At 39.1% G+C, this 15,922-nt stretch overlaps 2 protein-coding genes across 2 annotated transcripts in view; both read right to left on the reverse strand.

Moving 5' to 3' along the window:
- Nucleotides 1–462: 462 nt before the first annotated feature.
- Nucleotides 463–3,464, reverse strand: LOC139139294 (Krueppel-like factor 6). Its single transcript, XM_070708167.1, has 2 exons — nt 2,921–3,464; nt 463–2,232 (listed from the first exon to the last, which is right to left on the reverse strand). The coding sequence occupies exons 1-2, from the start codon at nt 2,990–2,992 to the stop codon at nt 1,273–1,275; spliced, it is 1,032 nt and encodes a 343-aa protein (XP_070564268.1). The 5' UTR covers nt 2,993–3,464; the 3' UTR covers nt 463–1,272.
- A 9,241-nt stretch (nt 3,465–12,705) lies between these two features.
- LOC139139298 (uncharacterized) overlaps nt 12,706–15,922 on the reverse strand; it is a 36,031-nt gene continuing 32,814 nt past the window's right edge. Inside the window, exon 20 of the mRNA XM_070708173.1 lies at nt 12,706–13,653. The gene's annotated coding sequence lies outside the window, so the exon portion shown is untranslated. The remainder of the gene's footprint in view (nt 13,654–15,922) is intronic.

The following is a 15,922-nucleotide window of genomic DNA, read 5'->3' on the forward strand; positions in this document are numbered from 1 at the left end:
ACTGTTGTCGAATGCAGGGTGAAGAAGTTTGCTGTTTGGTTAATCTGATAGAAGATGACCATCGTTATTCTTGACGAATTCTACCGAAACATTCACCAATTGTATATTTAGGGGTGAAGCAAGTCTCTGAATGAGGGATTTGTAAGAAAATTTCGCATTGTTTTGTGTATTCACAACATGAAACGCACACAAAAGACAATTTTCTAAACCGTGGGAAGAGTAAAATGGCATGGTGAGAACAAGGTGGTTTACACAAACGGCTTTCATAACTTCGTAATGAGGACATAATCTAGGGGCTAATTTACACATTTGGTGGGGGGTGACGTTGTAAGTTCAAGGTCTGAGTGAGACCTCCCGCTGCTTTCAATGCTTTCAGATACTTTCCTTTCATTTTGGAGGTTTTTGAACAGCTCTTCACTGACACACACATTCACACGCTCATAACATGACAAGACATGCCAATTCTTGAATTTTAAGACGTTTCTTTTAATTTCTTCTGTAATAAAATGAATATAGATATATACTGTACATAAATATAAAACATCTGTACAATGTATTTCAACTGAATGATGTTGAAATAACAAAAAGAACAATATTTCATAATAAAAGAGGCCGCGGATTGTTTTGATTAAACCCAAACCAACTTTGAAAACTATCTCTTTCATACTTTGCTTCTGGTTGCCTTGAATGGCACACAAAACCAGACCTTGGTTTTCAAAAGACGAAAAGTAAGAAAGGGATAGAAGATAATTGTCAACTTGAAAAATTCACAGATTGCAATTTCCAAATCTCTTTCAGAGAAATAGCGAATATTTCAAATACATATTCGTCGCAATTGCACTATAGTATGTACACATGATGGAAGGGCGATAGGTGGACTGATATTTACATCTAGATAAAAAAGTTGCACTACTTTTTTTGTAAAAAAGTTCCTTGGTAAATAATTCAAATCCGTATTACATTCTCAAGCATGCAGTAATAAAGAGGCACTATTTTCATATCATCAAATATACATATTGATTTCTTTATCTAGAGCATTGTTCGTAAAGTTCATGAGCTGCGGATTGTAATGTTCTTTCAGAAACAGCCGAGTACTGTTCGACAAACCCCCTCCGATAGTGATTATCTGGAATCATACTAGAATGGTCCACGTTGTGCCATCTTCCACCAGCCAGCAGTGGATGTAGCATAGCAGTGGAGACCACGAGGTCTGCCCTACTTGTGGCAGTGATCGAGCTATAGTCTCTTACTGTTCATAGAAGCTGAGATTTTTTACATGTGTCTCTTCATATGGAGCGACAGATGGTCGGACCGCGAGAAAGCACGTTCGCAGAGACGGCACTGGAATGGGCGATCTCCCGTGTGCTTGCGATAATGACGCGTGAGTTCGTCAGATCTCGCGAACTTCCAACCGCAGCCCTTCCATGTGCAATGATAAGGCTTCTCGCCGGTGTGAGTCCTCAGGTGGGCTTTAAGATGAGAACTTTTGGTGTACGTTTTGCTGCAACCTTCATACGTGCATGTGTGACTGGCTGTGCGTTTGCGACCCCAGCTACGCCTGCCTTTCCTTTTTGTGGTTGTCGGTGTGGTTGGTTGAAGAGCGAGTCTGTCGTTCGTCGCTGCCGTTGAATTCATGAGCAAGTCCAACAGTGGTGACGATGGGGGCGTCATCGGATGGCGTGTTGCTGCTTGATGTTGGGCTGGTGGCATTTGAAGCGACAGTGGTTCCTGTTTGAAATATTTGAGTGGTGGTTCCATGAGTCCACTCTCTGGCGATGCTGGCGGTGAGAGATGGCCGGCTGGCATGTGTACTGGGAAGCAGCCGTTGCTTGCGGTGTAAACGTGCTTTTGATTTGGTGCTTGCAACTCTGTATATTCTTTCTGTGCGAATATGGGCTTGGAAGATGACATTGCGAAATTTTCCATTGAAATGTCCGGGATATCTGTGAAAGCTGAACTGAAGTCTGGAATGCATAGATCATCCAGCTGTTCCTGTTTCACTTTGACGTCTGGATAAAGAGATCTCTCTTCAACAACGCTGTTATTGAGAATGAAGTCGAGATCTAGGAGATCTTTGTAGCATATTTCGGTCGTATCGATTCCCGACCCTGATCCACTGGTGGTGGTCGACGTGCTCGACGCACCGGGACTTCTAGCTTCATATCTGGAGTGATCAGCCTGGGATTGCAAGTTGAAATCTCCATACAGAAAACTCTCAACATCTTGCCAGACCTGCAATGATGGGCAAATGAAAACAGATATTAAAGTATGATGACAACTTTCGTCCATACAGCAAAAAAAGTTGATTTTGAGGCAGTGGCTATTGTAACGTTTGCAGTGTTAGGTCAATTGTTTTACTTTCACATATCACCAAAGTCAATTAGATTACGTCACATTTGCTCTTCCAATTAAAGAAAGTGATTTGCATAGAGCCATAAACTAAACAAAGTTCCGGAACCTAGCTCATATCACATTACATAGACGCAGACCTTTTGCGAAACTTGCATGAAAATGCCAACTTTTCAGTGTGTATCATCTAGTTTTGCAGAAAATTTAACTATGAAGCGAGTTAGAAAGCATTACCCGGATGCTCATTTGATGAAACTTTATTTACAGTGGATGGAACTTCCTCATCCTGTCAAAGTCTCATAATTGGCAATCATCCGATACACACATGTTGCATCGTCAAATCGAAATAACGGCACGCCGATATAAAATGTGCGCGTATCAAAATATCGGCCTGCCAGCCTACTTCTGTTAATGTTAACGGCAATGTTTGCAAACTTGTGATATATTCCATTGAAATATAATTTTTACACGGCTACAAGATTCATGTGTCATCACGTCATAAGCGACAACTATATAGACAACTCTCATGCACAGTGCAAAAGCAGAAAATATTAAATCGTTATTAACTTACGTTGATAATATCGGCTGAATCTCCGAGAGCGCTGCTGAATGGCGGACTCTCCATTCCGAATGTTGTTGACATTATTGACAAAATATAGCAATGTATGCGACGACTGTCAAATACGATGCTTACAAGACGATACTTTGCTGAGAACTGACCCGATTGCCTTTTATCCAGAATACAAATTCCATGCCGAGTAGAGAAAACATCTTTTACCGCTTCATTCCTATGAGCCCGCTCGACCAATCAGCTGCCGTTCTATTTTTAGCTCCCTATATAAACGCTGCTGAAAGCCCTTGCCAGCGCTCAGTTCACCGGGTCCGAGCGAGAAGTTCACATCGCCGTCGTCACGGATACAGTAAATAAATACGATTAATAATGCATGACATGAATATTCAATTAGCTCGTTGACGTCAATGCAAATGACAATACGGCGACGTGCGAGAAGCAGGATTCCGCTCTTGCTCCATATATGGAGTTACAAAGGTTCAGAGTTCAAACAGAATCCGATAAGCGTGGGAGAACGACTGTGTCTGAGTACCTGAGTACGAATACAGTTAATCATCGGAATCGCACTTTTCCGGGGCTTTAGTTCTATATTTAGACGGGGTATATAAGCTGCGGTGGGTTCCTTATGATGACTCAGTCGGTCCCGCGAAACTCACAGTGACGGGGAAAGACTCGTGAGTCCAGTCGCCGCTAGAACCATGAGTATTGAAAAGCCTATAGTAAAAGATGGGTGACACATGCCGGTGTGTCACGATATGTTGCAGGACCTGGCAGTACCAGTAACGAATCATTCGTGTGAGTGACCTTGCCTTTATAGCATAATAAAGATACCCCGGGCACAGTATTCAGCAACAAAAGTGAAAACTTTTAGCCCGCTTTCTCTGCAATTTTACGTCAACTTATTTGTAGTTTCTTTACCCAGAATCGGCAGAGTTTATTTTTCATGTTCATTGCTTTCACAACATTTTCCCCTGTACGCATCAGCGTATGGCCCCGTGTCGGGAGTGTTAAACAACAAGAACATCATTTCGCCCTATCTCTTTGCTTGCAAAATATTGCAGTAACAACAGTCAACTGTATTCATGAAACTCAATACATCCCGCGTATTTTTAATATTTGGTTGAATCACCATACACGAAACTAAAGACAGTGAGTAACACGTGAGTTTCTATCCAACTTTTGTAACGATGACGCAATTAACAAAAACTGAGGCTTCAAATATAATTACACGCGCGTAAGCTGAAATTCACTCACTATTATTGGACTTAGGCCATAAGATGAGCCGTAAACTTCATTAAAATTGGCACAGTCAGATTTAAAATGCAAATTTTGTGCAATATACAGTTTATTCTGAAACACGGTCCCACGGTGGAGGGACCGTGTCTGAAAGGAGCGTTTTGAGTTTGAGCAGTGAGTAATAATTCATGTTTTGTAATACTGACCTTCAAACCAAAGCTAAAAAGTCTGCATTTTAAAACTTATCATTGCCTGAAATCGTGCTCTTCCGAACCATCGCACACTCGAGACCTTATTTTTGGACGAGTATTTTCAACTTTCAGAATCCAGGGGGAATATTTCTAGCGGGTAGTCATGAGCGATAAATGACTGCCCTGGATTTAAGTAAGCTATTTTCTGCACAATACAATACGTGTCTGTGATACAGAGCTTAGTTGAACAGATCACCCCTTCACTATAAATTACTCGGGAAAGATTGGCTGGATCTGGGTCGACTTACAGTATGGATACTCATTCTGATGTTAGCAAACTTTCAGCAAACTATGATGAAAACCAAAAGTTCAGTAAATTTCGAAACTCAAACAGAACTAACAAAAAATACACTTCATGCACCAAACATTTCCCAGTTGATTTTACAATTCTGCCAGTCCAAATAGGTCACCACTGGTCAGTGTGGGGTGGTCATGGCGCTACTATGTCAGCGAATCGGCCGGCCCGGCGGCCACTTTGATAGAAATACAGTCCTTTACAAAATTTACGACACGATCTTACCGCCGTGACCACCGACTACAGCAGTCAGTAATCGAATACGCCAATATGAACAAAATTCGCCGACTAGTCACGTCACAAGATCGTGAAACCTTTTCAGTTTGAAACTTTCTGTGTCTTACAAAATTTGTTTCAATCGAAGGTCTACTGGACACCTCGTAACGATAGTGCAGGCTTAGGGGTCGAAACGATGAGTTTTTGCGGCCTAAATCGTAAAATTTGATGACTGTGGAACCCAGGACATAAGCGTTTTGAAGGTTACAGACGCGGAGGTAATGTAAAAGAACAATGGTGTTAGAACCACCGGATATTCACTTCCGTGAAGGTGGATAAAAACGCACCTTTTTAACCTTTTGAAATTTACTTTGAATCGATGACATCACAAACTGAAGAAACAACTTTTGAAACATGTTTCCATGATATTTGTCATGTCACCATGACGTTATGATATCAGCGGTACTGACAGTGGTAGGACACGTACCGTCATTTCTCTTCGAGAATCACAGAGCTACACTTCATATCGTCCGTGTAACCTTGATAACATTCCACCCGATCGGAAAAGAAGTCTTCCAAAGGCCTGAGTAAAAGAAAAACATCCCTTTTCCCTACTTTTTAGCACGACGTGTAACTTTGTTCTCAGAGAATCAATTATATAGATTACTTTTGATACAAGATTCAAAAACTAACCCGTGTATATTTCAGTATCTTGAGTCAGTATGAGACACAGGAGTGGATGTGATCGCTTTGACAAACCCGCAAAGTTTTCCCCCTTTTTTCGGTGACAAGCAAAACACTCTCATTACACTAAAATCATATCGCTGTCCAGTCTTTCCTGCATTGATGGGAGAAGGTTTTACCTTTTTAAGTATCTGGAATGGATCTTGGAAGCAAAGTAACAATGTTAGGCCATACAATTCACCTGTCCACAGGTTATATCGAAGGATTAAGGGTGAAGACCTGAAAACCGAAATATTATTACGGACGCATTCTGTGAAGTTTTCATAAACAGCTGAACCCATAGCACTATAACTAATTTTTACAAGACTGCAGACTATTGAGGAAATTTACAGAGTATTTGTAACTTGCAAGAATTCAAATGGGCATTCTCAATAATCTTAAGTAAAAGAACAATATTGCTAGAGTATAGTACAGTACTAGTGCATGTGGGATAGACTGAGACAGGGGAGAGTCTTAACAAACTTATAAAAACATGCATAAAAGAAGACTTCGGTTTGTGACAGCTCGTTCTTCTCGGATTAAAACCATTTTACATGTACAATTATCACAGGAAAATATTCATGCTCCGAATATAAGCAAGGAAAGTTTTCAATACTTCGAACGTGCTTGTTACATGCCCTAATATGATGGTCAACTTACGTACGGAATGTGAGTGGTAACATTTACACTCAAGCTGCAGACGTTAAAACAATTTCACGAAAACGATAAGGATAAATATTGATCAATCTGGCAGGTTTTTGTTTGGTTAAATATTTGACTTTCGTAATGTATTCGTTCTGTTCTCTAATTCTCTTACATTTTACAACTTGCATTTTTCAAAATTACCACGGATCATTGATGGGTCATCAATTTCTATCACGGTGACCCGAAAACCGCAACATGTATCTCTGTGTTCAGTATCTGTAGTTAAACTCAGGTATCCGATGTAATATTTTTATATTGATCAAGGTCTATCGATATTTTGGTTTGCCATTTATCACATGGTATTCAAACCACTGGGACTACGAAAGTGTAAGCATGGGTGAGCCAAAGTTCATAACAACACTTGTATCACAAACGTTAACTTTAGTCAGGGACAGTCGACAAGGCGACCGATAAGAGATTTCTTGGCAGGCCGGTGAAAACTGTATGATCTGTACCAGCGGGCGGGGAACGCGAACGGACGGGCAATTTTTTCCATTTCTGTGGGCGGGCTGGTAGTTTCTCCTTCAATCTTCAATCTTTATTATTTCGCGGGTGGGGAAATGTCATTCTGCTGATAAGCAAGCAATTTGAAAAAAGGCAAATTTTGGACGAATAGGGAGTATGATTCTGTCGTTTCGAGAGTTTGCCGATGGGCAAAGGAATAGCATGCGGCAAATTTCGTAATGAAGAAATGTATTCATTCTGTTGGAACTTTTGTAGTGGAGAGAGTTTTTTGGTGCAGGATAAGGAAGCGGGGAGATTTCCTGACAGGGAGAGGGGTGAGAAAACAATATTGGCTAGAAGGGAAATTGTTCAAATCGTAGAAGGAGGGCAGCTACGAATTGGCATTATTTTCCCCTACAACTTCAGTTTGGTTCAAAATGTGTTGGCATGGCGTATGACAATATTTACATCTACGGTTACAATTTCTCAAGAATCGCCGCTGCCGCTGATTTGACGACTTGTGTCTATGCAAAGTACACTGACTTAGTCAGTATGAATACCGATTGACGGTCAATCGTGAAATATATACTCTAGACCAGAAGAAACGGGTCAAGGTTAGTAAATCATGTTAAGTCTGCACTTATATGAGGGTTACTTATCGCCATGGTATATGTCGGTGTGAGTTCCATTGAGACTTTCGAATGTAAAATCTTGCAACTTCTGCTAAATGCTTCCAACTCAGAAATTGTTCGATTCATCGTATATTTTGGACGAATTAGCAAATAAAACTGTCTATTGCAACCAACAGCTTCTTCTTCAGTGTCATTAGTATGTCGTCCATTCATTGTCCGACCTGCAGTTTGTAATTGAACGTTGACCTTCCCCACACGGCAGTCAGGTCACATGGTTGAAAGGATGGACGACTGGACAAAGCACTGCACTGAGGTCGTTGTTAACGAATGACATGAAAAGTGGGATTTGTTTGCAGAACTCCGAAAGATTTGCTAAAAGTCAATATGTACTGTGAATTTCTAACTGATATATTCGAGTCGGATACTTTTGGTAAGTCGGTCACCATCTTTGAAAGTTTGAAACTGAATAAACCCTTCCGAAAATAATTAACGCTGTTCTACCCTCTCATAAACTATGCACTCTGTAAGGACGTTAAATTTTATTGGACATTGGATACCTGATCTACTTAGTTGTCTGACATGTAAGCGTATAATCCCTGAATACAAATAATAAGCTTAATATTGTTTTGAATGCAAGCGACCATTTGTTGAGAATTGCTTTTTAAATACGTTTACAATCAAGTACAAAACTTGTGTACAGTGTACATACAAAAGCAATATCTGGGTTCAGTATATTTGTGATACAAGCAACCATGAAATAATGCATTCCGAAAGTTTACAGGGGCAGTCAATTTACTGGTTTTGAGATATTATAATAAAAAAGGTGTCTGTAAATGTCAATGCTATACTTACACATTAAAGAAATCAAAATTTGGAGGAGGACGTGGGAGTCGTTCGCCACCCCCCCCCCCCGTCATGACTTTGATCATTTTCATCCGCCCACTAGTTTTCCCGTGCTCTCCCATTCAACAAATCTATCCCCTTGCCCACCCCCTCTTCACTAGCAGAACTCCCCACTGCTCAATGTTTTAGACACAATTTTACACTAAAACCTCTCCCTATTCGCAAACTCAAGATAAAAGTCGAATAACGCTGCCTGTCCACCCACTGGATTTTTGTTTGCGATTAGCTTGGTGAACAAAGGAATGAACTTAACCTGCCTGGTATGAGAAAAACTCCCCCTATATGAAGAAAAAAATTCGTTTCCGTCCGTAAAGAAATCGCTATGAACGAATTTGTTGCAATTGGATGTCCCTGATTCTATTAACGAGATGTTGGGCCTTAAAAGTTATGTGATCTGTCACACAGTTCGGCTATGCATAAGTTCCACTATCCACCACCGGAAAAACTGAATGAAAGATGAAGGGTAAGTTATATAGTAACGAGTAATCCGGTCGAGTTGGCGATAATGATATCGATGGCAAAACCATCATGGAGTGCAAAATGAACCTAATACTTTGCAGCCGAGACGCCCGCGGCAATCCGACAACTGTTATGCGTTGATAGTGGAATGGACACCAAGGTTACTCAAAGCTATCGTCAACAGACAACAGAGATGAAATAGCGTTACTGATATGCGGACATGCGCATTACAACCTAATTATTATGAAGATACAATATTAAAATGTAATCGGCTGTACCAGCCAGTGTTGTCTCTACGCATGTGTGCATATAGTTCCTATAACGATAGGGAAACAAAAAAAGGGTAACCCAAGCGCTGAATGGATATATTAATATCCACATGTTAAAACGCTGAAAATTTGAATCCAAAAATTCTAAATGATATTCCTTAGTCAACTTAGACAGTGCAAAAACATATCGAAATTCATAATCACCGGGTTTTACCGAAATACACATGACCTGACTTCTAGTGACCGAGGAGTGGAAACGCTTTCACCGTTTTCTATTTTAATTTGAAATGAAAGTGTATTACTTGGCATTGACCCATCACAACTCAGTGAATCTCACTTTCAGCAGTTCATGATGCAGTTCAGCATTGTGCGGTTTCGGGCACAGGTACCCCCGTACAGTTGACAGTGCTACAACAAAACTAAAAGCGCTGTCAACCACAACGGTGCCTCGCTGCCAAGTACCGCGGTGTCTCGCTGCCAAGTACCGCGGTGTCTCGCTGCCAGTACGCGGTGTCTCGCTGTCAAGTACCGCGGTGTCTCGCTGTCAACTACGGCGGTGCCTGTGGTTGCGGGTAATCGCAACTTCAGCATTGGAGGCCGTTGTGTGATATAAAAAACTGAAACGAATTCGAATTAGGGCATACCATTCTGATAATGTAATGGATATGTCAGTGTTTAAAATGGTACATATCATGATTCAAATACACACGTGATTTGATGACGGTGGCTATAGTTTCTATGACTCTGTAAATAATGATAAATATATATATATATATAATAATTACATGTATGGCTTATTAAGTGTCTATACTCTATCGCCATTGCATATGTACGTATGTATGTATGTATGTATGTATGTATGTATGTATGTATGTATGTATGTATGTATGTATGTATGCACATGTATGTATGTATGTATGTATGTATGTATGTATGTATGTATGTATGTATGTATGTATGTATGTATGTATCAGATGTGTATGTCTGTATGTATGTATAAGATCCCTATCTATCTATCTATCTATCTATCTATCTATCTATCTATCTATCTATCTATCTGTCTGTCTATGTTCAGAGAAGGTTTGTTTCAGACATCTGCCACATCGCCGCATGCTGGTGAAACTTGTCAGACTAGTCATTAAAGAAGTGGGACACATGTTGCATGCGGTCAGTCACTTTTTGTTTTCACGTTCTCTTGTCTATTTAATCAAATTTGAAATTGTTTCAAGGTCGTAGATAGACTATTGCAATATGTTGTGGGCTGTAAAAGATAGATATAGAGTTTGATGTTAAAGAAGCCGACAGCTTTTGGTCGTAATTATTTATGTCTAAACTACTCTAATGCCCGTTGTTCTCTTTCCGTCTGCCGACTCAGGCGGGCATTTATATTTTGGGCACCTACCATCAAAGAGAGCCGGACCGAGTCGAAACTGAACGTTGTTTGTAACATCTGTCTCAATAAACGCGATCAATGCTAGGACATGTTGTTTTGTCTTATTTATCAAGATATTTCGATGAGAAAGTTTGGGTCATGTCATCATTTAGAGAAAAGATGCTTAAAGGCATGTGTTGGCATCAGAAAATTTACCCATCTGATAATTTCAATGGAAAACAAAAGGCCATCACACCTCCATAATCTTCCCACAGACTAGAACAAAGACAATCCCAGGGATCGCGAACAGTGCCTTTAAGCTCAGACGAATGGCCTCCTTAAAGTTACGAAGAGCGGCAAGAAGGTGGCTTTTCTATGCCATTTCAAGGTTACAGTCCCAGTAGAGGTGAATCGAATGATATCCCATGTACCGACACTGGGTAATTTTACAGGGTTATATCTTTGTTAGGCCGAGTCAATGCAATAAAATGCACGTTTGCGGGCAGTATCGAAGGTTTCACTGAGTATATTTACCTTGAACTTATCAGTTTTATCACTCTGGTTCGAAACCTAAAATGCGTTGAGCTTATGGTTTCATTCAGCTGAACTTCAGAAAATAAAATGGAAACCCCCAAATAAGTAGTCAAAACGTAAACAAGATCGACCGTAAATTGGCCACATAGTAAGAACACGTAGGCAACCAGACCTCCCCCATTCGTATTTCAGGTATTAAACTGTCTGGACAATATTTACTCTCGCCCCATGGAAACCTAAATATAAACAACATTCCGGAAAAGCCGTTACAGGTTTGACTCCGCACCTTTACGACGTGCAGACATGCAAGTTGCATTATGAGGCAGGTAGTCTTGTTGTAAGCGTTACATCAAAGTATGATGTGCAACCACAGAATACGCACTTCCCCTGTCCGCCTTTGTACCGAGACGTCACCGCACCATCCGACGTCTTAAAACTCCTTGTGCTGTCCTCGGTTCAGGGCAAGGTCGTCGACCGCTTAAGCGCGCTTCGCTTATAAACACTTATCCCTTTCTCTTTCTCTATACAGGAACGAACAAGATTCCGGCGCCTCTCCCGGTGAATTGCGTCAAACTTAGGAGTTGTGGGTGGTTTAATGGAATTGCGGATACTTTAAATTGTTGTCTTGCTACATTTCGTACAGTTAATTGAACAAAGGATTAAAATATCTAGTTTGATTCACACCTGTGTGTAATCTGACGCAAAAGCATAAATTCCAACGACAGTGTCAGACATGTTAGCAGAGAAAAGAAATAATTCTTGTCATAGTATTCAACAGTTAAACCACAGACAGTTGAACCCTCTCTGTCTGTAGTACCATTGGGACTTGTTGGTAAGCGTGTGCGTAATTCAAAGGGTATGAATCCCGACAAAACTACTTTATTTCATCCATTCGGAATTACAATTGACAGCGTTTAACATTACGTGAATGTGTTTAAATATCGAAGTTTCTGGATCCTTTTGAAAGTGATGTATGTCTTGTGTTCAAAATTCAAAGCCGTGCGAATGATCACCTGTCAGACTATGCCTGTCGCTTGTTCTGTCGTGCCTCTGACAATGCAGGTAGCACCCTGATGTGACACAGTCTGTGCCGCTACCCCTATGCTCTAACCGTCTCCCGGTATTTCTTCCCACCAACAGTATTTTCTTTGGCTCCCGTAATTACCACGGCACTTTGAGTTTTAGAAAGTATTACAGGTTTGTGAATTTTCAGGACAAGTTTCCTGATCGCTGTAAACCTTGTGTCTCAACAAACGTTAGAGCTTTCGAGCTCGGTACATAGCACACAAGTACACTAGTCACTGCAGTAACATTGAGATCAAAGTGAAGTTTAGCGCTTTCTGGTGTACAGTACTTTTTCAGGAACTCAAAACGTGATTACATAGCTGCTCAGGTGATAAGCTGCCTTTTATATGGCCCTACTTTCGGTGACACAAGTTTTGGTATATGAGGAACTGTTGTCGACGGGACATATCAATCAACTTCCTGATTTGCCCCAAAGGACTGTTTGAGGGCGCACCAGTGAAGGCCAACTTCCCCATCTGCTTATGCAATAGAGTATCACTTTCACGGCCACGTCCAGGATACAATTTGATGAACTGATGTCATGGACAATATCTTTAACTGAACCATACTTTCCTTCAAATCATTAAACTCTAAGACATTGATGCTGACAACTCGGTATCACTATTAGATAGTCACCAAACATATCAAAGAATTTATACAGACACATGAGTCTGACAATAGTTTAAATAAAAAATATTTTAATCTTGCAAAGGTGCATTTTTCAGGATAATTTTATCAAAAAATTACCAATTACTGAATCGTTTTCATTACCAGCACCTGTGTCATTGTTGACAGGTTCTATAATTTCAAAATATATCAATGTTTGTTGTTTTTTTGTAGAACAACAGTAAATATCTATCTATACTCAGTAGAAAAACAATGACAAATGCATCCTTTGTGTTTTGCCATGGTAATGGAAAGCAATATATTGCAAAAACTGAAAAATGTCTTGAATAAAATAAATATTCATACAAGTCAACAAGGGAACCATAAAAACTTAAAGGAAATCAAACTCTCTCAGGAAATACAAAGATCTGATGGAAATACAGCTATATGTGAATTGACAGACCCAGTGAAAGCAAAAATGGCCGACTTACAGACTTCTCTGAATCACAACAGTACTGAAAGTAGATGCAATGTCAAGTGTAAAGATGAGTCTTGGTGTGTCATTGCACTTTACGATTGCAAATTAAATTTTACAAATGAAAATTGAGTGAACGTTTCCTGGTAAAGTAAATAAATAAACAAACAAGGAAGTATAGTCTGAGTACCCATGTATTGCAAGGAAAATGCACATTAATGCTTCATAGGCAGTCCAGACTGTGATAGACTGTTATCAATGCTTGTAACAGACATTATTTACTTCTAGTGTCAGTCTCAAGAGAATCAAAGAAATCTAGAAATGTTCTGTTTTAAGCATGACGTCATTACTCTCAAGCACTCTTTTAGCAAACCTCAAAATGTCATCTTTATTGAAAGACACAGCTGTATCTGTCTTGGAAACAAGTTTGAACTCGCTGACAGGCGGATAGAAAGCTGCTCTCCGGTGGTCAGACCAGTTCACCATACACAACCGTGGATATACATACAGAGATGGTACAGTGTCTTCAGATATATCAGATGTGTTCTCTGGAAACAGAAGATATCCTTGGGTTAAATTACAGTTCATACATTATGCATATATTTGGAGTCAGGCATTTATGCTATTTGAAAAAAAAAAATTTATTAAAAACATTTTTCATCAGCTTTCATTTCCGTTGGCGGTACTTTGACCTGTCTTTATCTGATTTCCAGTAATAACAGCAGTGTTTCCTGGTAAAACACTGACCTTAGATTCTAAGAAACATGACCAAACATTCATGGTTATTATGTTACTGACAGTATTGTGAAGAAAGAGAAAGCATTAAATATCTCACTCTGCATGTTGATTTTTTGATAAAAATCTTGAAAATTCTGAAGTAAAAGTGTAAACAATTCCTATACTTTGTAAAGGTGTAATTCATGCATTGCCGTGGTAACAAAGACTACAGCTATACACAAAGAGACACTGACACAAACACTGTTGAAAGTCAAATATCATATAAACACAGCCATATTTTCTAAAATTCTCTCCTTCCATTTTGAAGCTATGCTTGCATTAGCAAGTCTGAATGTCAATGGGAATTGTTGAAGAGTAGCTAAAACATGCAGAGTACTCACTGAGAAATGGAGTTATGGGCTGCTTTTATGGACTTAACTTGAGGTCAATAGTGGAAGGGTATATACATGGTTTCATTTTTAAATACATCATTGTTGCTGAATAGTTTTTTCTCTAAATTTGTTGAACTTCAAATGCAGATTGCAAAGATTTTGTTCTCTTAAATGATCAAATTGTAGTAAAAATATAATATTTCTGGTTTTAGATATTTCAAAACAATTAAAGCACATAAACAAATTCAATGTGGTAGTTTGCCTATTATCAAAGAATGACATTCCCTCTGTTTTCATGATTCCTGGACTTCTGTGCCACGGCGGCCAAAAGACAAACATACGTGAGAGACAGTATAAAACTGCAGAAATCTGGGGGTAGGGGTCTTGTGAGTGAGATCCACAACACTGAGCAGTCCACAAAAACTTTGAACCATAAAATCAAACACTGGAATAATACACAGATATTCTAATAACTGGAACACCTTGTCTCCTTATTCTACAAAAATGTCTTCATTTGACACCAACTTTAACAGCACTGATGAGCAAAGACAACAGTTGTGGTAAGATTTCATGGACAAGTATTCTCTGAAATCTGTAGATGTAATTCCTCAATATTTTTTTGAAAATACTTGCAATTCAAAAACAATGCACTGTGAAATCTCTGAAATCACATGATTTACCCTACAACGATTTCACATTTACCCCAAGTCCATTTTACAAGGAATAAAAATGTAAGAATACTGAAAAAGTTTTCTGTTTATCGGATGTGTTGCTGCAATGACTGCATGCACAGCAAGTTCTTGCAAAATGCCAATATTCATCTTTCATATAAATGAGCTAAAACAACGTCACAAGAGTTATGTACACACAAATTTCTATCTTTGCCATATCAGATGTGTGATCATAGCAATGGATAGCAAAGATTGCTGGTACCTGGTACATTGTATCACTAAATATTCATGAGAGTTCCTACAGATAAAACAGTCCTATCTAAAAACTGATGAGGTCTAGAGCCCATGCCTGTGAAGGATGTTTTACTCAAAACCTTGACATGGAGAAGGAAATAAATAACACCGGTCCAATGGCAACTTTCTGTGGAATATTTTTAAAGTACACAATTTTAAAATGTTAATATTTAGAAATACCGTAATTAAAATGCCATGGGATGTCTGAGTGTAGGTTTCACGAGAAATATTTGAATCAGATTATCTGACAAGTGAAATGTCTGTACAGTTTTACTAAAGACTGCCGTATACATGAGTAGGCATTACAAAACAAACCATGGGAGTTGATAGTCATTCAAATTTAAAGTATCTATGAATAATAAATTATTAGTAGGACGTTATGATACTCAAACACAAAAATTTACTGGGTCAAAGTTCATTCAGTTTTAGTATGGAATTAGGTTGTTGCAATGTCCTAAATGTGTACATGTTTTGTTTTGTTTTATTTTCGTCTTGGATATATTTTGTTTCTTAATTGTCAATCAACACTCACTTCATTGAAATCAAGCAAATGAAAATAATGTCACTGATATCTTTTTCCCAGTTTTCTGATTAACACTAATTCAATGTGGCCAGGATCAAGATTTATAAACTGATAACAAACTTTTAAACTGACAAGTATTCATTTGAACTCCTTGATTTTGTGAATGTATCTGTTTAAGTTTTGTTCAAGTTCAGTCACGTGTATCTGTACTAGCATTAAA

Source organism: Ptychodera flava, chromosome 8, assembly GCF_041260155.1.
Source record: "Ptychodera flava strain L36383 chromosome 8, AS_Pfla_20210202, whole genome shotgun sequence".
NCBI lineage: Eukaryota > Metazoa > Hemichordata > Enteropneusta > Ptychoderidae > Ptychodera > Ptychodera flava.

What these genes read in the sequence shown, in the direction of transcription:
- LOC139139294 (XM_070708167.1), bottom strand. Translation starts at nt 2,992, where the DNA reads ATGTCAACAACATTCGGAATGGAGAGTCCGCCATTCAGCAGCGCTCTC. An exon ending in ATTCAGCCGATATTATCAAC is followed by an intron (nt 2,233 to 2,920) that starts GTAAGTTAATAA and finishes CCATCATTGCAG; the next exon opens with GTCTGGCAAGATGTTGAGAG.